Consider the following 23,083-nt stretch of genomic DNA (forward strand, 5'->3'; position numbering starts at 1 on the left):
AACAGTGGATGTAGAGTATAACATGTGACAACATGGTTTAGTCAGGGAAAACTAGTTCTATTGCGTGTTACTGTTTTGTGTTTTCCTATCGTATCCTAATATTGTTTAGTTTGAATGGTGGACAAAACTGATAAATGTTTGGAGAAGGTATAGTAGTGTTGCTGTCAAACGAATTACCTTTATTGACATTACCCTTTGTAGTCTACACAGCCGCGTGCAGCAGTTTCCGGAGATATTTCCGCTTATATTCCAATGCAAGCTGCTGAAAAACAACCATCGTGGCTTACCATCAAACTGGTATAGACATTCAAAGTTTACAGCGTTATATTGAACAGGTTTACATACACATGTGTCGTATATTGCAAAATCTTCGTGCTTTTTTTCGTGTACTGCGCATGTCTGTAAATGCTCATCTGGTAGCTTTTCTTAATAACATTAGCTGCATTAACCTACTAGCTCATTAGCTCAAATAATAGCGACACAATTATAGGAAATTGAAACGTCAGGTATTGTGTTCAGCTCTCGACAAGCGCCTCTTGTCCTGCTCAGCTGTTGTACTCTGTTTGGCCTGATATGTGTGCAGTGTTTAGGTTAGTGACAGATTTATTGTTATGACATCAGCTGCAAGCTTACCGAGAACTGTTTTGGGATAGTTATACAGTCACTGAAATGTAGTATTTAACTAGTTAAAGCTGTTTTTTTTTGTTTCAGAGAGTTCTTAAAGGACAGTTTGCTTAGAGTAAATTTAATGGCAGGAAAATGAAACTTTTGTTATGTATCGTTGTTCTCATTGGACTTGCCCAACAAGTTACTACCTCTGTCAGAACGGGCACCGAAGAACAAGCAATGTGTTCAAAGCTACATTCTGAAAGTTGCTGTGTAAAAGAAACAAAGCAGAACCCGTGCAATACTGATTATCTAAACAAGCAGGACTACAGAGAACAGCGGTGTGAAACATTGTAAGTTGGCTTAAAACTCTACTTTATGTTGTGTAGTAACAAGAAAAGCTGTTCAACAAATGCTCACACGTTTCCTGTACTCGCAGGTTTAGACCAGCGCTCAACATCCCCACCTTCTGGACACTACTTAACAAATCAAAAAGCCACACGCTAGCACTGTTTATGTTAACTTTGCTTCCCGGTTGCCTAGCAACAACTGCTGCGTTGCGCTATTCCATTTTTGGTGTTATTTAATTTTTTATTTCACTTGTGCTATTTATTTTGTATAAGTGCGTCTGATATAACAACGGTGAAATTGACGTTTTACATATGTATAGTAGAGTGGGGGAAGATCGAACACCTTTACCACGTAATAACCCACTATCCTGGTCGTGTTTTAAACACATACGACTTATTATCCGAATTTCACTCTCTTTTTTCACAAGTGGGCGCTCATTTTTTTATTATTATTTTCTGGGGACTTTTAAAAAACGTCGTTTTTGTGACATATAAAACGTGTATTGGTATAGTATTTCAATATTTAATAAAAAATCGTTTACTAACAGTTAGTTTTACAGTTTACACACATAAGACTTAAACCCCCAGCCCCCAGCCCCCAACCCCCAACCCCTAACTCGTGCTAATCACACACAAAAAAAACTAAAAAAAAACGTATTGCACTGTGCGGGCCTCGAACCCAGTAAGAACGAAAGAAAGAGAGTAAAAGACGGCACCCTAACCTTTACACCACAGAGCCGACTATAATAAACCGAACGAAAGAGCGTATATAACCTACCTAATTTGGGAAAGATGTTCTTACTAGTATTTTATATATTTATAAAGGTATTTTCAGTATTTAAGTAATTTGTTTTACACTTATTACCAATTTAAAAGGTTTCTTTGTGTATTTTTTCAAAATTTTAAACTTAATCAGAGCGCCCACTTGTACAAAAAGAGAGTGAAATTCGGATAATAAGTCGTAACTGTTAGAAACCGGTACTATGGGAACCATTTTAAAGCAACAGCTTTTGTCAGGAGAGAAGTATATGTTTTCACTCGTTGCATTGGTTAAACTATTTGATTAGTGGTATGCAAATGTATATACATAGTGCCTGTTAGGTTTTATCCTAATGTACCCCTTTAGCGTGGGAAACTGTACTTTTTGTATGATAATTATGTTGCGATTTGTTATGTTTTTTAACATTGTGGTATGCTGGGTATATAAACTTGGTTTGGATTATTTCGCTGCTGGTATTTAATCATAACTGTACCGCCATATAGGAAACATCGAAAGCCCTCCTTTGCTTTCCTCATTTATATATAATAGCTTGAAGTCGGATAGATACTGTTTTGGGTGTATATACAGGAAGTAACGTTGCGGTGCGTTATACTTTGTTGTGTTTTAAATACCTTAGGCGACTGCAGTGTAGCTAGAATTAGTTTTTTTGAAATTTGTGCGGTCGAATTACTCGAAATGTCCTCAGCGACTTGTAAATGTAAGTTATTTTTACTGTATCATTGTATTTTAGCCTAAATTGAGTTTAAGTATTTAGCAAAATGTATTTACTTATCATTAGTTTGTTTTAAATACCCGCACTTTAATTTAATACCAACATTAGCAGTATGAAAGCTTTGGCACATACATAGTTACACTGTTTAACTTTATCAATTCCTTTATAGTGAAAGTTGGCAGTAAGGAGTCAACTTTGGATGTCAATACAGTATTTAAGTGTTTAAGAAGTGGGGAAACGGCGGCTCTCATAGCGGAGCTAGTATACAAAACTATACCATCAGCAGGAGCCGTACCAGGTATACTTTTATATACAATTCTCTGGCATTTTAAATATGAATTTGTCATTAAACATTATAGTTAACGTTTATATTTTTGCAATCTTGCAATAAATTTATAATCCTATATTCTTTATTTTACTTTAATAACGAGTTAAAAGTAATAACAAGTTGTTTTTTAAATGAATTTGTAAAAGATTTTAAACCAAAAATGGGAATGTGCGGCATGACTTTAGCTTATTGTTACTTCTTGTGCATAATGTATAGCATTTAGCACATTACGAAAACAATATGAACTTATCTGTAGGATCGGTTATGTGGACCACAGATCCCAGTTACACCAATGGGTCGCCAGTTCATACCAACAAAGCAAAACTGCAGCAACACTTGAATGCTGGCGGCACCATTTATTTTTACATTTAATTTTAAGATGCATTATTCTAATGGAATGCACTTACTTATTAACAACCAATCTGTGTATATATCTAATCTAAGTATTTAACCAACCCCAGTAGTATACTATCTATTTTCTAGTATTATAATGTGGCTTACGATAAATAACTATATAGTGGGGTGGGGGAAGACGGGACACCTTCCGCACACAATATCTATATATCCGGATAATGTTTTTAACAATTAACAACGGCCTATAAGAGTCGTGAGGATACGGTTTTATAATTCTTCAAATGTTTTTTGTTTACTACCAAATAGGACGAAAAAATAGAATAAAAAATGTCCCATATTCCCCCACACTACTATATAATATTATGTGTGAGCGTTGTATTACATTTATATTCGAGTAATATTTGCATTTTTGGAGACGAATTTGGCATGCGAATTCTTTTCTGTTAGAAGTTATAAACAGTTAAGTTGTTTTTTGTACATAATTTCTTTAATTCTCAGATCTCATTTGCTGACTAAAATCATTTCACAATATATATATAATCGTAAAACTTTTTAAATAACTGTACAAATTTAAATTCGGATAATTACCGATTCAACAACGACGATTATTTCCGATTTTTTTAATTGATGCAACATTTATAACTGAACAAAATATCACAAAAGGAAAGTATCTGTCCAAGCCTTAATTTCCGTGCCCTTTCATTAGAGCTACGCTCTGTTGTTTAAAAAACATGTTTAATTGTACTCGTTTAAAAATTGTGTTGAATAAACAAGTTACTCAAACGGGTTTTTGTATGTGCTTACATTTTGACTGTTGTTAATTGTTTGAAACACGATCACGATATTTAGATATTATGTGCTCAAGGTGTCCCATCTTTCACAACTCTACTATATACAGACTACTTTCGAATTAACAATAATTTTTAAAAATATTAACTCGTTTTCAGAAAGTACTTTAAAAAACACACAAAAAAGCAAGGACCCGACGGTAAGCTGAAAATATCCTTCGGGATACACGTCGATTTTTTACCAAGATTTTTCTGAATAGAAACAAGTTTCCTTTCTGGATTGGTTGCTGTCGGGTAACATGAAGGACCGGCATTTGTTTTCAATGATCTGTTACGAGAACTTCGCATCCATGCATCACCTGCCTTACATTTTATCAGGTGAGACATTATTTCAGTTAAACGTACAATAATCTACGAGACAGATGACGGTATAACATAATATCCCGTATTTCCGGATAGTGTTTTTAACAATTAATAACACGCTCTTCATCGAGAGAAACAATTATAATTTTGTATATATAGTAGGGTTGTGGAAGATGGGACACCTTTAGCACATAATATTCAAATATCCTGATCGTGTTTTAAACAGTTATCAACTATCTATGTGAGTCGTGAGGATATAGTTTTATAATTCTTTGAATATTCTTTGTTTACTACTAAATGGGACGAGAAAATAGAGTTAAATGGTGTCCCATCCTCCCCCACCCTACTGTATATTCTTTGTTTACTACGAAATGGGACAATAAAAGCGAACGAAAACTATACCATCTTACTCCAATATACTTTATTGTGTTTGGGGTATATTTGAATAAAAACGCAGGAAATGAACCATTTTATTTACTTAAAAGGTTTTTTCATATATACCGGGATATGTTTTTTGAATGTAGTAACCCTTAACTCAAATTTTTTGAATGTTTTTTTTTGAATGTAGTAACCCTTAACTTTGAATGTAGTAACCCTTAACTCAACATACCATGCTGAGGTTTCAAAATTACTTTTTGTATTTGGTTGTAATTTTGGCGTTACTATACACCAACGGTCGCATTGTTTTGTCACAGAGTGCCAATATGTAAATGCGTAAAATAAATGGAGACTTCTCACGCCAACTCTCTAGTATAGACCGTGCTTAGGTCTTTGATGAGTCCTGCCGTGGTACTTCCATGATTGGGATTTGTCCCAATGGACGTGGTACTAAACACAACTCGTATTATAGTTACTATAAACAGAAGTCCGTAAATCACTTTGCGCGCCATCTGTATAACGTGTTGGCTAGTTATATTACTTGAAAAACATCTAAAGTAAATATTGCGTTGCAGTTTTCAACTTTTTTCTCACGACTCCTATATTCGGTTTATGGGAGTCGTGAGGTTACTAGTCGTGAGGATAAGGTGACCCATCTTCCGCTATCCTATTTTACGTCAATTTCAAGTATTTGTTTTGCTATCTTATTGCGCATGCATAACTTCTCTGGTATTAACTGAAACAAACGTATAATTGCTACTATGTATATAACATGTAGGGAAAATGTATTTGTGTCTCCGAATACGATAACGACAATCAATATTTCAACCTGAATACGGTGTATAGAATGTGGTAGAAAACAGCTGTATTTTTGTAAAAGTACGGAATTACATTCCGCATACCACGGTTTATTGTACACTTTTCAGCCAAAAGCACGTAAAATACACATTTAAAATAAAAATCCATTATTGTTTATGTCTTGCATGATGAGCCTTCTTTCAGTCTAGTCGCATCTGTTATACAGGCGACACATGATCCTTCGAAATTCAGGTAGTTGGGTGACTACGCCTTGTCGTTTACATCTTTTCTTGCAAGATGCCTGGCTTCTAGCTGTTTGAACGGATATGTACCCTCCACGAGGCACGCATTTGTCGCATTTATCACAAGCGATCGTTTGCACGGTTGTGTCTGGTAGACCACAAAGACCAGATAGAGTCCCGGAACTCCCACCGGGACCTCCTGGGCCACGCGGGACACGCGGGCGACCGGGATCTCCTGGGCCACGCGGGCCACCGGGGCCCCCGGGACCTTGCGGACCACTGGGACCTTGCGGACCTTGCGGACCTTGACCACCTTGGCTTCCATGTCCTACCTCTTGACAGTGCGGGTGTTGTTGCAGTCCACACTCAAGGCACTTGCAACACCTGTACAAACAAATGTTACTAAATCAAAGCTAACAACTCTTATTCTTTTGAATGTTGCTTATGTCACCTTGAGTTAATAGGTATCCCCTTGAAGCAGTTTATGACGTAGTCTGTACCAGAAGTTTCATGAAACAAAGACACATACCGGTATTTCGTAGCATCGCCATCGGGCTAAAAATATGCAACTGAATTAAATGGAATCAATGTCAGTATATAGACAATGTGTAATGTTGAGTCATATTTAGTGCAGTTTTAAACACGGCAGACAGGCCCCGCGATTAGCCGTCCAAGCAACGTTTAGAACCAAACTACCACTATAGGTACATACCTTGAAGCCCCCACAGTCGTCCAAGGTTTGCTTCACGCCATTGTACATGTCAGTGTTATAAATTGGAAATCCATCCATCGCGACACCGATTATATGCTCTTGATTGTCGTTAGGTACATCGAAGCATCTATAAATATCGGCGTATAGATAACAATTAATTTATTGATGCAGCTATAAACGATAAAAGAGGGTCCGGTTGTAGTGGCATATAGATAAAACGTCATAAATAAAATATAACAACATAGCTACAGGTTACACTTACGCAGGGTCTGGTGCCCTATGGAAATGGTATTCTCCGTTGGGGCTTGGATGACCATTACACAAATCAAAACTTCCAGATGGCATGGAGTTAACGTCAACGCAATCGGCTTCTAAATGGTTGTAGATTGCTGTGCCTCCAATTGTCACACCTGTGTGTTTTATATTTTTCATTTATTTATTCATTTGCATATAAGTAAAACAGAAAAAACAACTTACCAACTATACCCTGAGGGGCACAATACGATACTTCATCGCTAGCAGCAACTGGGGACTTGGGGATAGTTAATATTCGGGGTGAATGCATTGGCCTGGCATTTCTCCTGCAGCATATATCCGATATATTGTAACATTCGCCTGTTTAAAGAATTTACTTTTTAAAAACAATGGTACCAGATATCCCAAATTATACACTCTAAATATTAGGAGGTATTGCTTACACTTTTAGGATGCAGCTTTGTATTAAATATTTAATACTTACCTGTTGGATGTCTTGGAAAACCAGAGATAGAAATTGTATAGGTGTTTAACCCGGCAATACCCAAGATTCTGAAAGGACTGTTTGATTGAGTTGATAAAGCGGCAAGATGAGTAAATTCGGGCAGTGTGAGAGCGGAACAAACAGCAATCTGCATTACCAGCATCCACGCAAAAGTGACTAAACTCATTGTCTTAAATGAGTAAAACCTCGAGTGCTGCAGTTTAAGCTACGGTTTCTGCAAGAACCGTATGGACACTGGTCAAACAGTTAAGTGTTGTATATAAAGGTTTTGTTGTCAACATGCTTCGCCCTCAGGATAGCTGTAATTAAAACTAATCGTTGCAGTATACGTCAAAGGAGTCCAGCACGAGGTTGATTACCGAATTTCAAAAACTCATAAAAACACTTCGAGCATAGACTTTGTAATGATGTTTGTTTCTCGTAAAATATAAACTGAGAGGTGGTAATGGTGGACCTGTATAACCTAAGGTGGATTGTATAATAAACCTAAGTCAACCTCGATTGATCTTCGCGTTTAAAACATGAACAAAACATTGGCAAATCATGGTCAAAACATAGATAAAACATGGACAAAACATGGATAAAATATGGAAAATAACATGGACAAAACATAAACAAAACGTTTTATCCTACGCTCTGCCCCAAAGTTAATGCTGTAGGTTATTGAGCAATGTTATCTTGTTAAACCAATCGACTGGCCGACTTGTTTTACAATCATTTTTACAGGTTAAATATGGAGATAAAATTATAACTTAATGTTCATCAATGACGATTGTGCGTGCAAAGACTTAAGCATTGTTAGGGATTTATATGGGAGTCGCGAGGATCAATTTATAAATCTTTAAATGTTCTTTGTTTACTACAAATTGGTTTGAAAAAACAGAATTAAAATGTGTCCTATCTTCTCCAGCCCTTAGCCAATAGATGATTATTCATATTCATTTGATAGCTTAATATTAATTTCCCAAATTAATTAACATATATACCGACATATTCTATAGTATATTCTTATCACTCATATATAGCTAATCATAACAATATTAAAGTGTGATTGGCTGCGCACCTTTCATTATTTTGCATGTTTATACGATTGCGACGTATATAAAACGTTACCTTTTGGCGAATTAGGCCCATCTAATGTTTATCTATTGTGTGTGTTTTAAACCATACTCATGGCGCCCTCTACTTTATAGAGACCATACAACCACTGCAACTTATCGGAATTCATTCTGACGCAATCAAAGAATTGTTTTTTTTTTACCTTGGATATATACCAGTCGCATACAATACCCACTTTTTATGATGATGATTACAGTAAAACTCCACCCATGGTTTTTATTTGGCATTAATTACAGAGAACGCACAATAATTATGCAAAGCAAGGCAGCTATATAGGCTATACTGCCATCTTGGTACAATATGCTATAACTTAGTAGCATAAGTAGATCAGTTTGCTGGCTGTTCAAAAAATCAATATTAATCTATTGTTCTCTTTTATATCAACCTACCCACCAATCGAAAACTCAATTCGATAGTTCGATTTCACTCGAATGTTACGTCACCAAGTGTTTCCTGGGAGCTCTAACGAGTCTAACCGGTACAGTGGGCGTGTTGTGTTGTTATCAACGTTTGTTAGAAACCGGTACTATATGGGAACCATTTTAAAGCAACAGCTATTGTCAGAAGAGGAGTATGTTTTCACTCGTTGCATTGGTTAAACTATTTGATTAGTGGTATGCAAATGTATATACATAGTGCCTGTTAGGTCTTATTCTAATGTCCCTTTAGCGTGGGAAACTGTACTTTGTGTATGATAACTATGTTGCGATTTGTTATGTTTTTAAACATTGTGGTATGCTGGGTATATAAACTTGGCTTGGATTATTTCGCTGCTTGTATTTTATCATAACTGTACCGCCATATAGGAAACATCGAAAGCCCTCCTTTGCTTTCCTCATTTATATATAGTAGCTTGAAGTCGGATAGATACTGTTTTGGGTGTATTATACAGGAAGTAACGTTGCGGTGCGTTATACTTTGTTGTGTTTTAAATACCTTAGGCGACTGCAGTGTAGCTATAGAATTAGTTTTTTTTTTAAATTTGTGCGGTCGAATTACTCGAAATGTCCTCAGCGACTTGTAAATGTAAGTTATTTTTACTGTATCATTGTATTTTAGCCTAAATTTAGTTTAAATATTTAGCAAATGTGTTTACTTATCATTAGTTTGTTTTAAATACCCGCACTTTAATTTAATACCAACATTAGCAGTATGAAAGCTTTGGCACACACATAGTTCCACTGTTTAACTTTATCAATTGCTTTATAGTGAAAGTTGGCAGTAAGGAGTCAACTTTGGATGTCAATACAGTATTTAAGTGTTTAAGAAGTGGGGAAACGGCGGCTCTCATAGCGGAGCTAGTAAACAAAACTATACCATCCGCAGGAGCCGTACCAGGTATACTTTTATATACAATTCTCTGGCATTTTAAATATGAATTTGTCGTTAAACATTATAGTTAACGTTTATATTTTTGCAATCTTGCAATAAATTTATAATCCTATATTCTTTATTTTACTTTAATAACGAGTTAAAAGTAATAACAAGTTTTATTTTAAATGAATTTGTAAAAGATTTTAAACCAAAAATGGGAATGTGCGGCATGACTTTAGCTTATTGTTACTTCTTGTGCATAATGTATAGCATTTAGCACATTACGAAAACAATATGAACTTATCTGTAGAATCGGTTATGTGGACCACAGATCCCAGTTACACCAATGGGTCGCCAGTTCACACCAACAAAGCAAAACTGCAGCAACACTTGAATGCTGGTGACACCATTTATTTTTACATTTAATTTTAAGATGCATTATTCTAATGGAATGCACTTACTTATTAACAACCAATCTGTGTATATATCTAATCTAAGTATTTAACCAACCCCAGTAGTATACTATCTATTTTCTAGTATTATAATGTGGCTTACGATGAATAACTATATAGTGGGGTGGGGGAAGACGGAACACCTTTCTTACACAATATCTATATATCCGGATAATGTTTTTAACAATTAACAACGGCCTATAAGAGTCGTGAGGATGCGGTTTTATAATTCTTCAAATGTTCTTTGTTTTACACCAAATGGGACGAAAAAATAGAATAAAAATGTCCCATATTCCCCCACACTACTATATAATATTATGTGTGAGCGTTGTATTACACTTATATTCGAGTAATATTTGCATTTTTGGAGACGAATTTGGCATACGAATTCTTTTCTGTTAGAAGTTATAAACAGTTAAGTTGTTTTTTTGTACATAATTTCTTCAATTCTCATATCTCATTTGATGACTAAAATCATTTCACAATATATATATAATCGTAAAACTTTTTAAATAACTGTACAAATTTAAATTCGCATAATTACCGATTCAACAACGACGATTACTTTCCGTTTTTTAATTGATGCAACATTTATTACTGAACAAAATATTATAAAAGGAAAGTATCTGTCCAAGCCTTAATTTCCGTGCCCTTTCATTAAAGCTACGCTCTGTTGTTTAAAAACATGTTTAATTGTACTCGTTTAAAAATTGTGTTGAATAAACAAGTTACTCAAACGGGTTTTTGTATTTGCTTACATTTTGTACATGGCAATAACATTATGGCAAACTACAGCTACTTCATGACTAATACCCGAAAAATCTAATTTAATATTGATGCCAAACAAAATTTCGACACGCCGTATAACGCGATAGTTTATTTATTGCGCGGCGGCGCATTCGACACACTTGAACGAACGCGTTCGATTAAGTTTTTCTTTTCTCACTTACAAAGTGACTGTGGTGTTGTTGTGTAGAAAACTGCATAAAGATGCGTTTTGTAAGGCAGAGCAAGTACACAGTCAACAGTACTTTACCTAAAAATACGGGTGAAAACCTTTTATGTTTTATTAGCTCTCTCTGTATTATATTACAAACGGTGTCGATTTCACAAGATTTGTTAGGCAGTCAGGGTTTTCAACTATACATAGTTAGGCCATATGATCTGAACTAGCCCCTAGCGATGGCAACGGTTACAAGTGGTCAAAATGTGATAAGTGGGCTGGAAAAAGCATCCCAGCAACATGAAGTAGACCTTGTTATTGATCTTGGTGTGGACAGACTGATCAAATGGATCGGAGTGTATGCTATATTGGCAGTTGCTGTGGTGGCTAAAATTAGCGACTATGTGGGTAGGTACTTTATCCGAGTATCAGAAAAATAATGTGTTGAATAGTATCATGTGTGCTGAATAGTATCACTTTGATTCATATAATATGGTCGTGAACTTTTACGATCTGTCACATAGGTCCAAATCTATCTTGTTACCCTGCTGGAAATTCTTCTGGTTATGACGGTAATTTTATTGAGTTCGCGAAAACCTATTGCTGGGAATCGGTGACGTCATATGAAAACGCCCCTGTGTCTATGTCATCAAATACGTCACAGCGGTGCGCATTTTTGAACAGTAACGGTGAAAATGATCTTCTAAAAAACCCTAAGAATTTGAAGATATTCATTCACTGGCTTCCATACCTAATGTTGTTACAGGTAAACTTACTGCGTATATTCAACGTGTATGTTGCTGCAATGAGTTTGTTTGAATGGCTTTGCGTACGATGCGAATAAATAAAGTGTTTGAAGAACTTCCGTTGCATCGATATTTAAAAGTAAATTGATTGCAACTGTATACCGCACATGCTGTTGCTGCGAAAATACATTCAAGCAAAAGTATTTTGCAAAAATTAATTCGAATTATTGTTTTTCTCTCTCTGTGTCTTCTGGTTTTAAAATTGCTGAGATCGGCTTACGGCTTGAATTTTACCGCTTTCGTATTGTATGCAGTGCTAATGAAAACTGTAATTTTAATACTTTTGTTGGGTCATTGTTTGAAATATGGTGAAACCTGTTTTTTTTTTATTCCATCAGGCGTTCGTGTTTGCTCTACCTTCAGCTTACTGGCATTTTCGTGTTGGTGCACGACTGCTTGGTCATATCAAGTTTATGCAACTCATGATCACAGATATCTTCGATAAAATCAAGATCATTCCATTGGCGTTTTATGAGGGGACACCATACGATGAAAAGAGCGAAAATTTCGACGGTTTGCGACGTTTTAGGCCGAAACAAAAAGAATCTGCCACGCAGTCACCGCCTGCGAGTCTGAACAAACCTGCAATAAACTTGAATACGACTAGAGCAAGTAACAACTCCAATTTATCCGAAGGAGAACCTGAAGATCTGCATGTGATTGTTGTCGGCAAGGAATCGTCACCGCTGATCAGAAAAAGTAAGTTAACAACTTCAAATGCGAAAAAGACATTGTTTAAAAACGTGTTTGACGAACTAAAAGGTGTCGAACCATTCTTTTAGGCTGAAAATTTAGACAACCCAGTTGTTAAAATGCTATGATGCAACTAACCATTTACTAAACGACTCTTATATAAACAGGGTCAACTGCTTCGCATACAAACAGCGTCACCGAAGAAGTAGACACATCCAAGAATGGCCCGGTTTCTCCATCCGATATTGAACTTCAACCTGTTAGTGGTAGCGAACAAAATAATGTAATCGCAGATCCTGCTTCGGACAATCCTTTAAAGACTCAAACTGGTACATTAAATTAAATAATTTGACTAACCTATTATCCCTTCCAAGTTCAAAAAGTATGTGTCTACTCACCATCATTGTTTTTTTAAGCAGTAAAATAAGTATCAGTTTAAACATATCGTCGGCTAAATTTTACATAGTAGGCGTAGGCTGGGGAAAGATGGGACAACTTTTCATTCTATTTTCTTGTCGCATTCAGTAGTAAACAAAGTACATTCAGAGAATTATAAAACTGTATATCCTCGTGACTCCCATTGACTGTTGTTAATTGTTTGAAACACGATCACGATATTTAGATATTATGTGCTCAAGGTGTCCCATCTTTCCCAACTCTACTATATACAGACTACTTTCGAATTAACAATAATTTTTAAAAATATTAACTCGTTTTCAGAAAGTACTTTAAAAAACACACAAAAAAGCAAGGACCCGACGGTAAGCTGAAAATATCCTTCGGGATACACGTCGATTTTTTACCAAGATTTTTCTGAATAGAAACAAGTTTCCTTTCTGGATTGGTTGCTGTCGGGTAACATGAAGGACCGGCATTTGTTTTCAATGATCTGTTACGAGAACTTCGCATCCATGCATCACCTGCCTTACATTTTATCAGGTGAGACATTATTTCAGTTAACGTACAATAATCTACGAGACAGATGACGGTATAACATAATATCCCGTATTTCCCGATAGTGTTTTTAACAATTAATAACACGCTCTTCATCGAGAGAGACAATTATAATTCTGTATATATAGTAGGGTTGTGGAAGATGGGACACCTTTAGCACATAATATTCAAATACCCTGATCGTGTTTTAAACAGTTATCAACTGTCTATGTGAGTCGTGAGGATATAGTTTTATAATTCTTTGAATATTCTTTGTTTACTACTAAATGGGACGAGAAAATAGAGTTAAATGGTGTCCCATCCTCCCCCACCCTACTGTATATTCTTTGTTTACTACGAAATGGGATAACAAAAGCGAACGAAAACTATACCATCTTACTCCAATATACTTTATTGTGTTTGGGGTATATTTGAATAAAAACGCAGGAAATGAACCGTTTTATTTACTTAAAAGATTTTTTCATATTTACCGGGATATGTTTAGTGTTTTTACCTACAGACAACTGCATAAATTTGAATGTAGTAACCCTTAACTCAACATACCATGCTGAGGTTTCAAAATTACTTTTTGTATTTGGTTGTATAATTTTGGCGTTACTATACACCAACGGTCGCATTGTTTTGTCACAGAGTGCCAATATGTAAATGCGTAAAATAAATGGAAACTTCTCACGCCAACTCTCTAGTATAGGCCGTGCTTAGGTCTTTGATGAGTCCTGCCGTGGTACTTCCATGATTGGGATTTGTGCCAATGGACGTGGTACTAAACACAACTCGTATTATAGTTACTATAAACAGAAGTCCGTAAATCACTTTGCGCGCCATCTGTATAACGTGTTGGCTAGTTATATTACTTGAAAAACATCTAAAGTAAATATTGCGTTGCAGTTTTCAACTTACAAGCGTTCACACCAGAAGGTGGGTTCAAAGACGAGGTTTACGAACCAGAAATCGACAAGCAATATCCGCTCACTGAGAGTTTGTTGTATCATTGGTGCCACGGGAAGAACTTTAATAATACTTTCCTCGTTTGGAACTATGCTCTCAAACATATCTTCACCGCTGTCAGTGCATTTATCATGCTAGCAGTCATGGTATGGTCCGCCATTATTCTACACGATGATATGGCCGCCTCAGAAACCTTCAGGTAATTTGCAGTAGGGTGAGGGAAGATGGGACACCTTTTCATTCTATTTTCTCTACCTATTTGGTCGTAACCGGCTATTTCCCCCCGGCTATTTCCCCTCCGTGACTATTCCCCTCCGGCTATTTCCCCCCCAAGACTATTCCCCCCGGCTATTTCCCCCCCCGTGACTATTCCCCACCGGCTCTTTCCCCCCCCCCCCCGATGACTATTCCCCTCCGGCTATTTCCCCCCAAGACTATTCCCCTCCGGCTATTTCCCCCGTGACCTTTCCCCACCGGCTATTTCCCCCCGATGACTATTCCCCCTCGGCTATTTCCCCCAAGACTATTCCCCCCCGGCTAATTCCCCCCTGTGACTATTCCCCCCGGCTAATTCCCCCCGTGACTAGTCCCCCCCGGCTCTTTCCCCCGGCTATTTCCCCCCCGGCTCTTTCCCCCCGGCTATTCCCCCCGGCTATTTCCTCCCGGCTATTTCTCCCCGGCTATTTCCCCCCGGCTATTTCCCCCCGGCTATTCCCCCCCAGCTATTTCCCCCCGGCTATTTCCCCCCGGCTATTTTCCCCCCGGCTATTTCCCCCCGGCTATTTCCCCCCGGCTATTTCCCCCCCGGCTATTTCACTCCCGGCTATTTCCTTCCGGCTATTTCCTCCCCGGCTATTTCCTCCCGGCTATTTCCTCCCCGGCTATTTCCTCCCCGGCTATTTCCTCCCGGCTATTTCCTCCCCGGCTATTTCCCTTCCGACTGTTCCTCCACGGGCTGTTTCCCCCCATGACTATTCCCCCCTGTGACCATCGTGTTAGCGTGTTAGCGTGTTAGGGGTTAGGGGTTAGGGGTTAGGGGTTAGCCGCGGAATAGTCACGGGGGGGGGGCAATAGCCGGGGGAAATAGTCCCGGGGGAAATAGTCACAGGGGGGAATAGTCACGGGGGGGAATAGCGGGGAGGGGGGGGGAATAGTCACGGGGGGAATTAGCCGGGGGGAATAAGCCGGGGGGGAATAGTCACGGGGGGAAATAGCCGGGGGGAATAGTCACGGGGGGAATTAGCCGGGGGGAATAGTCACAGGGGGGAATTAGCCGGGGGGAATAGTCACGGGGGGGGGAAATAGCCGGGGGAATAGTCACAGGGGGGAATTAGCCGGGGGGAAATAGCCGGGGGGAAATAGTCACTGGGGGGAATAGTCACGGGGGGGAAATAGCCGGGGGGGAATAGTCTTGGGGGGAAAGTAGCCGGGGGGAATAGTCACGGCGGGGAAGTAGCCGGGGGGTAAATAGCCGGGGGGGAAATCGCCGATGGGAAAACGCCTGGGGGGATATAGCCTAGAACCCTATTTGGTATAGAAAACAAAGAACATTCAAAGAATTATAAAAACCGTTTTCTCACGACTCCTATAGACCGTTTGAAATTGTTTAAAACACGATCAGGATTTTTGAATGGTATGTGCTAACTAAAGGGTGTCACATCTTCTCCCACCCTACTATATAAGTAATAAAGTTGTATTACGAATCTTGCCTCTGGCACGGTGTAAACAAAATCGCCTGTAAACAATATAATTATTATTCTAACCTCCGTTTAGAATGTGGGTACTTTTTACTTCGTTTATGCCTTATAAAATATTCTTTTAGATGCCAGTTACCTTACCAAGACTTGTGTGTCTTGTGCGCCATCAAGCGGAAGAGGGATATATACGCCATGTTCTGGTGTGATTTTACGTTCACGCTCGTTATATTTGTGTTATCGTTGTCGTACTGGTTATTGGGGCGAACAGGGCAAAATCGCGCAACCTGTCATTTCTTTGACCGTATGAAACAAACGTGTAATGTGGCGCTCGGGACAGCGGCCGTTACCGCCCAAAAATTACAGCATTAATCATACGTATATTATAGCATGGATGAATTCTACTATGATATACTCATACTGCATCTAACAGTTGTAAAGTATTAGATCAATGAAGTCATTGCTTGTTCCAGAGATAGTAAATATTGCAGTCTGTTAGTTCTAATTAACTTTTGCGCTTATTCTGCTTAAGGGTTAAGAAATCTGGTTAAATTGAATGAGTTCTTTTTTACTGGAATTTTCGAATTAACATTGCATTTGATAGTTATCTTTTAAGTTGAACGTTACTGAAATTTATTTGACGCGACAGCAATAAATTTACTTATTTTCTTTTGTCCAAATACATTTTTTTCGGTAATTAAAAGTTTTGTTTTACGAAATCACACTTTTTGAAAAATAAAGCTTCTAAAACAACTATCATTTAAAACCAGAACCCGGTAAGCTATGAGCCAGGTATTCCGAAGGCAGTTTTGTTTGCTTAAATACACAGTAGTCTGGTGCGAGTCTATGTCCTGTGGTATATAAGCCTTCGCGATAATTATTTCGGCCTTCTCAGTCTAGGGCTGTACGCGTACAGGTGTTCGTCGTTTCAGTTTTTTTTTTCGCAACGAAAATATTTTCTGATTTTATTTGAATTTCCCGATTTAGTTCTCGTTATGAACTCCGCCCTAATTGGTATGAATACCAAACTGTTATGTAAAATTTTGGTGAGTTTTTTTTTATTTGTTGCCATTTACTAGTGCGAAAATATATTTGTTATAGTGTTTTATTTTTGTATTATTACCATGTGTATATTATGTTATTTATTTTTTTATGTTAATGCGTTTTCTAACATGGGCGCTTAGTTTTAATTTTGAAATTTTACGCTTAGTTTTTTTTTAAATACAGCGTTAATTATGTTACAATGTTTTTTATTGTAAATCCTATTGTACTTAAGATTTTAATATATACTATGAAAAAGTGATAGTTAAAATAAATTGATTAGGTAAAATAAACCTTTTCTTATAATAAAAATTATTTGTTTTTTTAAAATGAAAATCGTTTTTTTTATAAAGGCATAATTATGTACTTATATTTGCATAGAATGCACAGAGTGGATAATGGGTGGCTAAAGCGAATTACTGAAACTTTGGAAGATATTAATTTGACGAAACAATATTTCGCCAAACTTAGCATGCACTGCGCCCACTCGTGGCCAACATTTTCTACACGCAAATCATCTAAACGTCGCTGTTCATCCACTAAAGAAAATATTCAACAGCGCCCTCTGACGATCTTTGGTAAATGCCTCATAGAAATCTTTTAATAACTTGAATTTTATTTTTAACCTGTGGAATAGATATTATCTGACGTATAAGACTTGTATAAATGTTTCTGTTTATGTATATTTTAGTGCAAACTTTGTCACTTAAGTGTAACACGCTTCGATTATTCTACCGTTTGTAATTGCATAACATTTATATACAATAGTTGCTATACTCATTCATATTATAGTTGGGTGAAGGAAGATTGGTCACTTTTTCATACTTTTTTCTTCTCCTATTTGGTGGTAAATAATGAACATTCAAAGAATTATAAAACCGTATCCTGACGACACACATATATCGTTATTAATTATTTAAAACACAATCAGGATATTTGGATACCCCACCCTACTATATAATGATATATGGTAAAAATATAACAAAATAAATCATTTATTTTAGGAATGTGCCTCTAAATGAACCTTGCTCTACATATAGTTCCAGTTCATTCTCGTTCATTCCCCTAAGCAACACACCTCTCTGTACAAACAAAGTTATTCACACCCCTGCAATACTAACAAACCGATCAGCCGATTCTGTAGGCTACTGTGTACGTAACGTGAGGGGTTACTTTGTGAAAAATTTAATGAACAAAATTCATATACATCATGACTCGTATGTTTTAAGTTAAAATTTCCGAAACGTTTTTTTACATTTGAAATACATAGCGACACTTTGTTTTAGAAATAATGCATTTTCCTTTGCAGGATTTGACCCCTTTTGTTAAAATAGTCGTCCCACCCCTTGTTTTATTTCGAAAACAATTAAACCAATTTTGTTATTGCCGACTTCAGCAAGACTTAACCGGTTAAAACCGCTTTTAGCAGGAGGTTCCAGAAAATATTTACCTGAATTACATATTTGCCTGCATGAGTTTTAGGAAAATGTTCTATTCTTGTAGTTTGCTTTGCGTGTTACCGAATAACTCTTATAAAGCAGAATTTTTGCCTAAAATTTTAAATCTTCCATTCTATTTTTTTATGGTTTTGCATCATTTTTCCCTAAACCTAAAATCGAGAAAAAAATGCTTATTTGTACCAATGTCAAAGCGCAATTATCTTACGCCAGATTGGCAATAATTAAACACAAACAACTCACGTTGAAGGTAATGAAGATGATTTGCTTACATGATTTTATTTGGCCAACACTGATCATTACAGCAGCAGTGTTTGTTCTGTAACTATTTAACTTTCCGATACAAATTATTAAGTGTTTGCGAAACAACACGGACGATGGTTCATAGCCAGATAAAGCAAATATGAAGTGTTGTACGTCGTCTTTCGGAACCAAACACTGCTCGTGTAAGTCCATATACCTTAATTAATAACGGATGAACTTACATTAGGCTACATACGACACATGTGGAAATATTGCCCCGTCAGCAAATTTTAGCAGCTGTGTAGCACTAAAATAGCTGCAGCAAATTGTACTGTAATTTATGCTAATTATCTGACTCATATAATTCTGTAATAAAGTGGGTGGGAAAAGATGGGCCGCTTTTCATTTTATTTTCTCGTAAAAAAGCACATTCAAAGATTTATAAAACTGCATTCTCACGACTACCATGAAACGTTGTTAATTTTACGACTTCCATAGACCGTTTGTTTTTTTCCTGTTCAAAACACAATCAGGATATTTGGACATTATATACTAGACCTGTCCCGTCTTTCCCCAACCCACCCCAATACAATAAGTATATCATATAATATAAATTAAAGGGACGGTCGTGTCACTTGTGTGTAATACTGTCTGGTCTCCTGTGCATATTTAAAATGTACTTTACAATTTAAAAAAAATATTTTGAGGCGGTAATGTGCCAATAAACTTTTTGAATTAATTCTCCTTTTGTGTTTTCACATCAATATACTAAGAATTTAAAGCACACAATGACTAACACGGATATTACACATTATACCGCTGTTAGATCCGAGATTTCCGTTCCGTATGTGTATTCGTTTTGAATTATAGTTTTATGCGCCTGAGAAACATGCGACGCGAGGCGAACTGATACGAAATTTAATGGTATCGCAGCAGTTTACACAAAACCATTGCTCAGTGCAATATTGTTCTAGCGACCGGTAATTGCGATTCATAATCACGAGCGATTGTTTCCCTTGAAATCTCGACCTTTTAGAATTTAGACAGAATCATCTAGTTTCCCATGCAATAGCGTTCACGGCCAGCATGGTAATACACAGTTTATGGTTAGAATAAATATAGATTAGAATATATTCACTAAGATATAATCCTCGTGATGTTTCAATAGCAAAAATATGGGACAGTGGTGAAAATATACCGTATACTTAGAAAGCTATCTTCATTTTTATTATAAATCGAATGTAAACCGCTTAAATCTTGTTCAATTGAAAGTTTGTATATTAAGAAAAAGAGAAAGCATAACATGAGCAACAAAAATCGATCTGTATATGTTGCATGTATTGATTCAGCGTTAGGTCACGAACAGTGCACTCGCGAGTCTATGCTCATTTGCCTTGACTCGAAAACGACAGGGGTGTTTGACACATGTTGGATCTATCTTAAAGTTCTCCGTCGGTTTGTTTGTTCCTTTCCAGTGGTATCAAACTTGTACGTCAGGCAGGCTCGACTTACGTCACGACGCTTGGAAAATTACAGAAGATTGGGCAACCGTGTTTCGCTGCGTTTTAGCTGACGCATGGACTCTCGCCTTTTCTTTTTTTCTTTAGTGGAAAGAGCGTGCTTGGCTCGTGCTCATTACTCAGGGAAATTTATGGTGCGTCACTTTAAGTAAAAGAACTGCTTCATTCATTCACGCACGGCGTGATGCAATATAAAACAAGCTGATTGGAACTCGAGTGGCATTCTGAGGCGAGGCACTTGTCGGCAAATGTTATAAAATGGCTGTAGCACGCACCCAGAATTCAGTCTCTGGCAACAAGCTGTCCAGTTCGGTAAAATGAAGCGACTTCACAAAGTGTGAAAGCAACTTACATCGAGCATTGCGTGAAAGTGGGGTTTGTTTGAGGTTGAATGAGACTCTATTATAATCCTGTTCAAACTAATTTATAATATTCATCACTTTTAAAAGGCTTGTTTAATTTACGTTTCAGATATTGAAAATCAAACTAACTTGCTTTGTTTAATTTTAACGGAAAAACAAAATGACCGAAGTTGTCCCGGACCACAAATGGCGCCGTCCATCCACTGACGCATCGAGGAAATCACTTGAGAGAGTCCAAAACATCATAGGTGACTTCGACGCCGACCATACGATGAAATATTACGACTACTGGTCTGAACATTACGAGCAAGACCTCGAGGTTAGTTTCAATTTCAATACCCCCACAATTTCTTAAAAGTTTAATTCAAATAGCCGGACGAAATCTCGGTTTCAATATGACATTTAAATGAAATATTACTTGTGCTGCATTGTAGACATAATGGTTCGAAATCTCATGTACAAAAAGGCTGTACTTTATTTCGAGGGCGGCGGCTTTCTCTGCCAGGCATATATACCTTTGGGTTAAATTTTATGCCATTTTTATTTGTTTTTTCTTGTATATTTTTTAGAATTTAGATTACAAAGTGCCTGACTTCATGGCGGAATCGTTGTTCAGCTTCTTGAGTCCAAGTAACTGGACTGATAAGTCGTTCACCGTGTTAGATATTGGAGCAGGTGAGTATTTGAAACTGCTGGCTTGTTTTTAATTATTAATGGTTGCGAAGCGCTTGTATGAAACGCGTTTTTTATAACTGAACGTTGAACTGAAGTTCACGTAGTATAGTACTGTGGGAAAGGATGGGGTACTGTTAGAACCACATTTCAGTATTTCAGGATCGTATTTTTAACAATATAACAACGCTCTTTTAGAGTTATGGGCGGTTATATAATCTTGTAAATATTCTTTGTTTACCACCAAATTGAACGTGAAAAAACACCGAAAATGTACCACTTTACCTCACTCTTACATAAGATATTATCACTAAACTTTTTACGCCTTTTGGTTATTTTTAAGGTACCGGGCAAATGGCGATTGCTCTATCGAAGATTCAGTATGCTGGTTTGATTGATGCGCTGGACGGTAACAGCTTAATGTTGAAAAAAGCGCAGAGCAAGAACCTGTACAGGTATAACATGTGCTTTCACGCGTGTTGAGGGTAAAGTTCACGCCACGTTTTATTTGATAAGTTCATTCTACCACATTGTAAATATATATAAAGTCGCCGTTTAATTTATAACTAGTTTGACATCATCAAAAAGGCTGTGATCGGCGACACTTTATGTTTGTATTTCGCTTCACACTGTTTACTGTCGAACCCGCATTCTCTTAACATCTAATGTGTGTTTTTGTTACAGAAACCTCACTCGTCATTTACTGACCACTGAAAGTCCGCTCCCTCACGATAGTAACGCGTATAACGTAGTTGTGTGCTGCTGTGCAATGGTGCCTGCTCTCATACAACCTGAATGCCTCCCAGTAAGTAGTCTTTTGCACGAAAATATTTTACTGGTAATTTTCCATAGCCATGCTAAACCGCCATGGCCTAAATCTATATCAAAAAGATACGGTTGTTGGCAGGCCCATATTGTTTAATCAAACTGTTTGATTAGCACGATTTGACTCCTTGATTACTTTAGGAGTCAGTTCTAAAACCTGTGGGAAAATTTCGATTTTTAGAATGTATTGCTAAAGGGATGCGATAAAACATGTACGTAGTTGTATGTGGTTTAACTGTGTGCTTACCTATATAGGATATGGTACGTGTCGTCAAGTGTGGCGGTCTTCTGTACTTCACAACCAGAGCAACTGACGGGAACAACAGTTTCCGAGCGCGAGTGGACGAGCAATTGAACAGAATGTACGAATCCGGTTTAATCCGGTTTAAATCAGAAGCCGTCATTCCGCAATACAGTTGGCCGGTTGAGGAAGTTGGAGAAGATGGCCAAAAGCATTTCATCGCTGCAGTTGCCATTTGCGTTGAAAAGATAAAGTCCTCAGATTAAATTACCTATATTTTTCATACGCAGAATGGCCGTTTAACTTTCCCTCTTATTTCTTTAATATTTTTTCCTAATAATACGTTTATTAAACCCGCAGAGTGACTTGTGTACAGCGTTCACGTTTAACGAATATATTATGTCCTATTCAATAGCTATGCGAAGTTTGCAGTAATATGTAAGTGTTTATATATATATTAAGCTGGTGTTGAAATATGTGTCAAAGCGCTGGAAGTTTCGAAAATAAAATAAAAACTACTCAGAATTCGGTGTAATTTAGTTGAGTAGATTCTAGAAAAATCGCAAGCTTCTCTGATTAGGCGCCTGCTATGCACGCTTGAAGCAGGGACGCTGATTGGCGAGTAAA

At 37.3% G+C, this 23,083-nt stretch overlaps 4 protein-coding genes and 1 long non-coding RNA gene across 7 annotated transcripts; 4 read left to right on the forward strand and 1 right to left on the reverse strand.

Annotated features, from left to right (window-relative positions):
* Positions 1–331: 331 nt before the first annotated feature.
* LOC149736805 (uncharacterized) lies at positions 332–5,623 on the forward strand. 2 transcript variants are annotated; one of them, XM_089877218.1, is made up of 6 exons: positions 332–959; positions 1,046–2,434; positions 2,619–2,747; positions 4,079–4,119; positions 4,180–4,297; positions 5,236–5,623. In XM_089877218.1, exons 2-6 carry the CDS (start codon positions 2,413–2,415, stop codon positions 5,283–5,285), a joined length of 360 nt encoding a protein of 119 aa, XP_089733344.1. In that variant the 5' UTR covers positions 332–959; positions 1,046–2,412; the 3' UTR covers positions 5,286–5,623. The 2 variants fall into 2 exon arrangements, with proteins under 2 accessions (XP_089733344.1, XP_089733345.1); XM_089877219.1 differs by lacking the exon at positions 5,236–5,623 and adding an exon at positions 4,978–5,167.
* On the reverse strand, positions 5,411–7,430 carry LOC149736806 (uncharacterized). Its single transcript, XM_089877215.1, has 6 exons — positions 7,152–7,430; positions 6,890–7,027; positions 6,675–6,822; positions 6,413–6,539; positions 6,152–6,255; positions 5,411–6,084 (listed from the first exon to the last, which is right to left on the reverse strand). Exons 1-6 carry the CDS (start codon positions 7,336–7,338, stop codon positions 5,664–5,666), a joined length of 1,125 nt encoding a protein of 374 aa, XP_089733341.1. The 5' UTR covers positions 7,339–7,430; the 3' UTR covers positions 5,411–5,663.
* Positions 7,431–8,921: 1,491 nt separating this feature from the next.
* LOC149736807 (uncharacterized) lies at positions 8,922–10,794 on the forward strand. The gene is made up of 3 exons (XR_016384966.1): positions 8,922–9,317; positions 9,501–9,629; positions 9,916–10,794. It is a non-coding gene; the product is annotated as an uncharacterized LOC149736807 (long non-coding RNA).
* A 244-nt stretch (positions 10,795–11,038) lies between these two features.
* On the forward strand, positions 11,039–18,847 carry LOC149736808 (uncharacterized). Of its 2 annotated transcripts, XM_089877212.1 has the most exons (9): positions 11,039–11,408; positions 11,525–11,766; positions 12,145–12,505; positions 12,667–12,828; positions 13,220–13,260; positions 13,321–13,438; positions 14,342–14,600; positions 17,518–17,714; positions 18,141–18,847. In XM_089877212.1, exons 1-9 carry the CDS (start codon positions 11,240–11,242, stop codon positions 18,152–18,154), a joined length of 1,563 nt encoding a protein of 520 aa, XP_089733338.1. In that variant the 5' UTR covers positions 11,039–11,239; the 3' UTR covers positions 18,155–18,847. The 2 variants fall into 2 exon arrangements, with proteins under 2 accessions (XP_089733338.1, XP_089733337.1); XM_089877211.1 differs by lacking the exons at positions 17,518–17,714; positions 18,141–18,847 and adding an exon at positions 16,224–16,848 and having other exon boundaries at positions 11,047–11,408.
* A 1,581-nt stretch (positions 18,848–20,428) lies between these two features.
* LOC149736809 (methyltransferase-like protein 27) lies at positions 20,429–22,981 on the forward strand. The gene is made up of 5 exons (XM_089877217.1): positions 20,429–21,037; positions 21,288–21,393; positions 21,734–21,845; positions 22,075–22,195; positions 22,471–22,981. The coding sequence occupies exons 1-5, from the start codon at positions 20,879–20,881 to the stop codon at positions 22,720–22,722; spliced, it is 750 nt and encodes a 249-aa protein (XP_089733343.1). The 5' UTR covers positions 20,429–20,878; the 3' UTR covers positions 22,723–22,981.
* Positions 22,982–23,083: the final 102 nt, after the last annotated feature.

Source organism: Ciona robusta, chromosome 4 (assembly GCF_009617815.1).
Source record: "Ciona robusta chromosome 4, ASM961781v2".
NCBI lineage: Eukaryota > Metazoa > Chordata > Ascidiacea > Phlebobranchia > Cionidae > Ciona > Ciona robusta.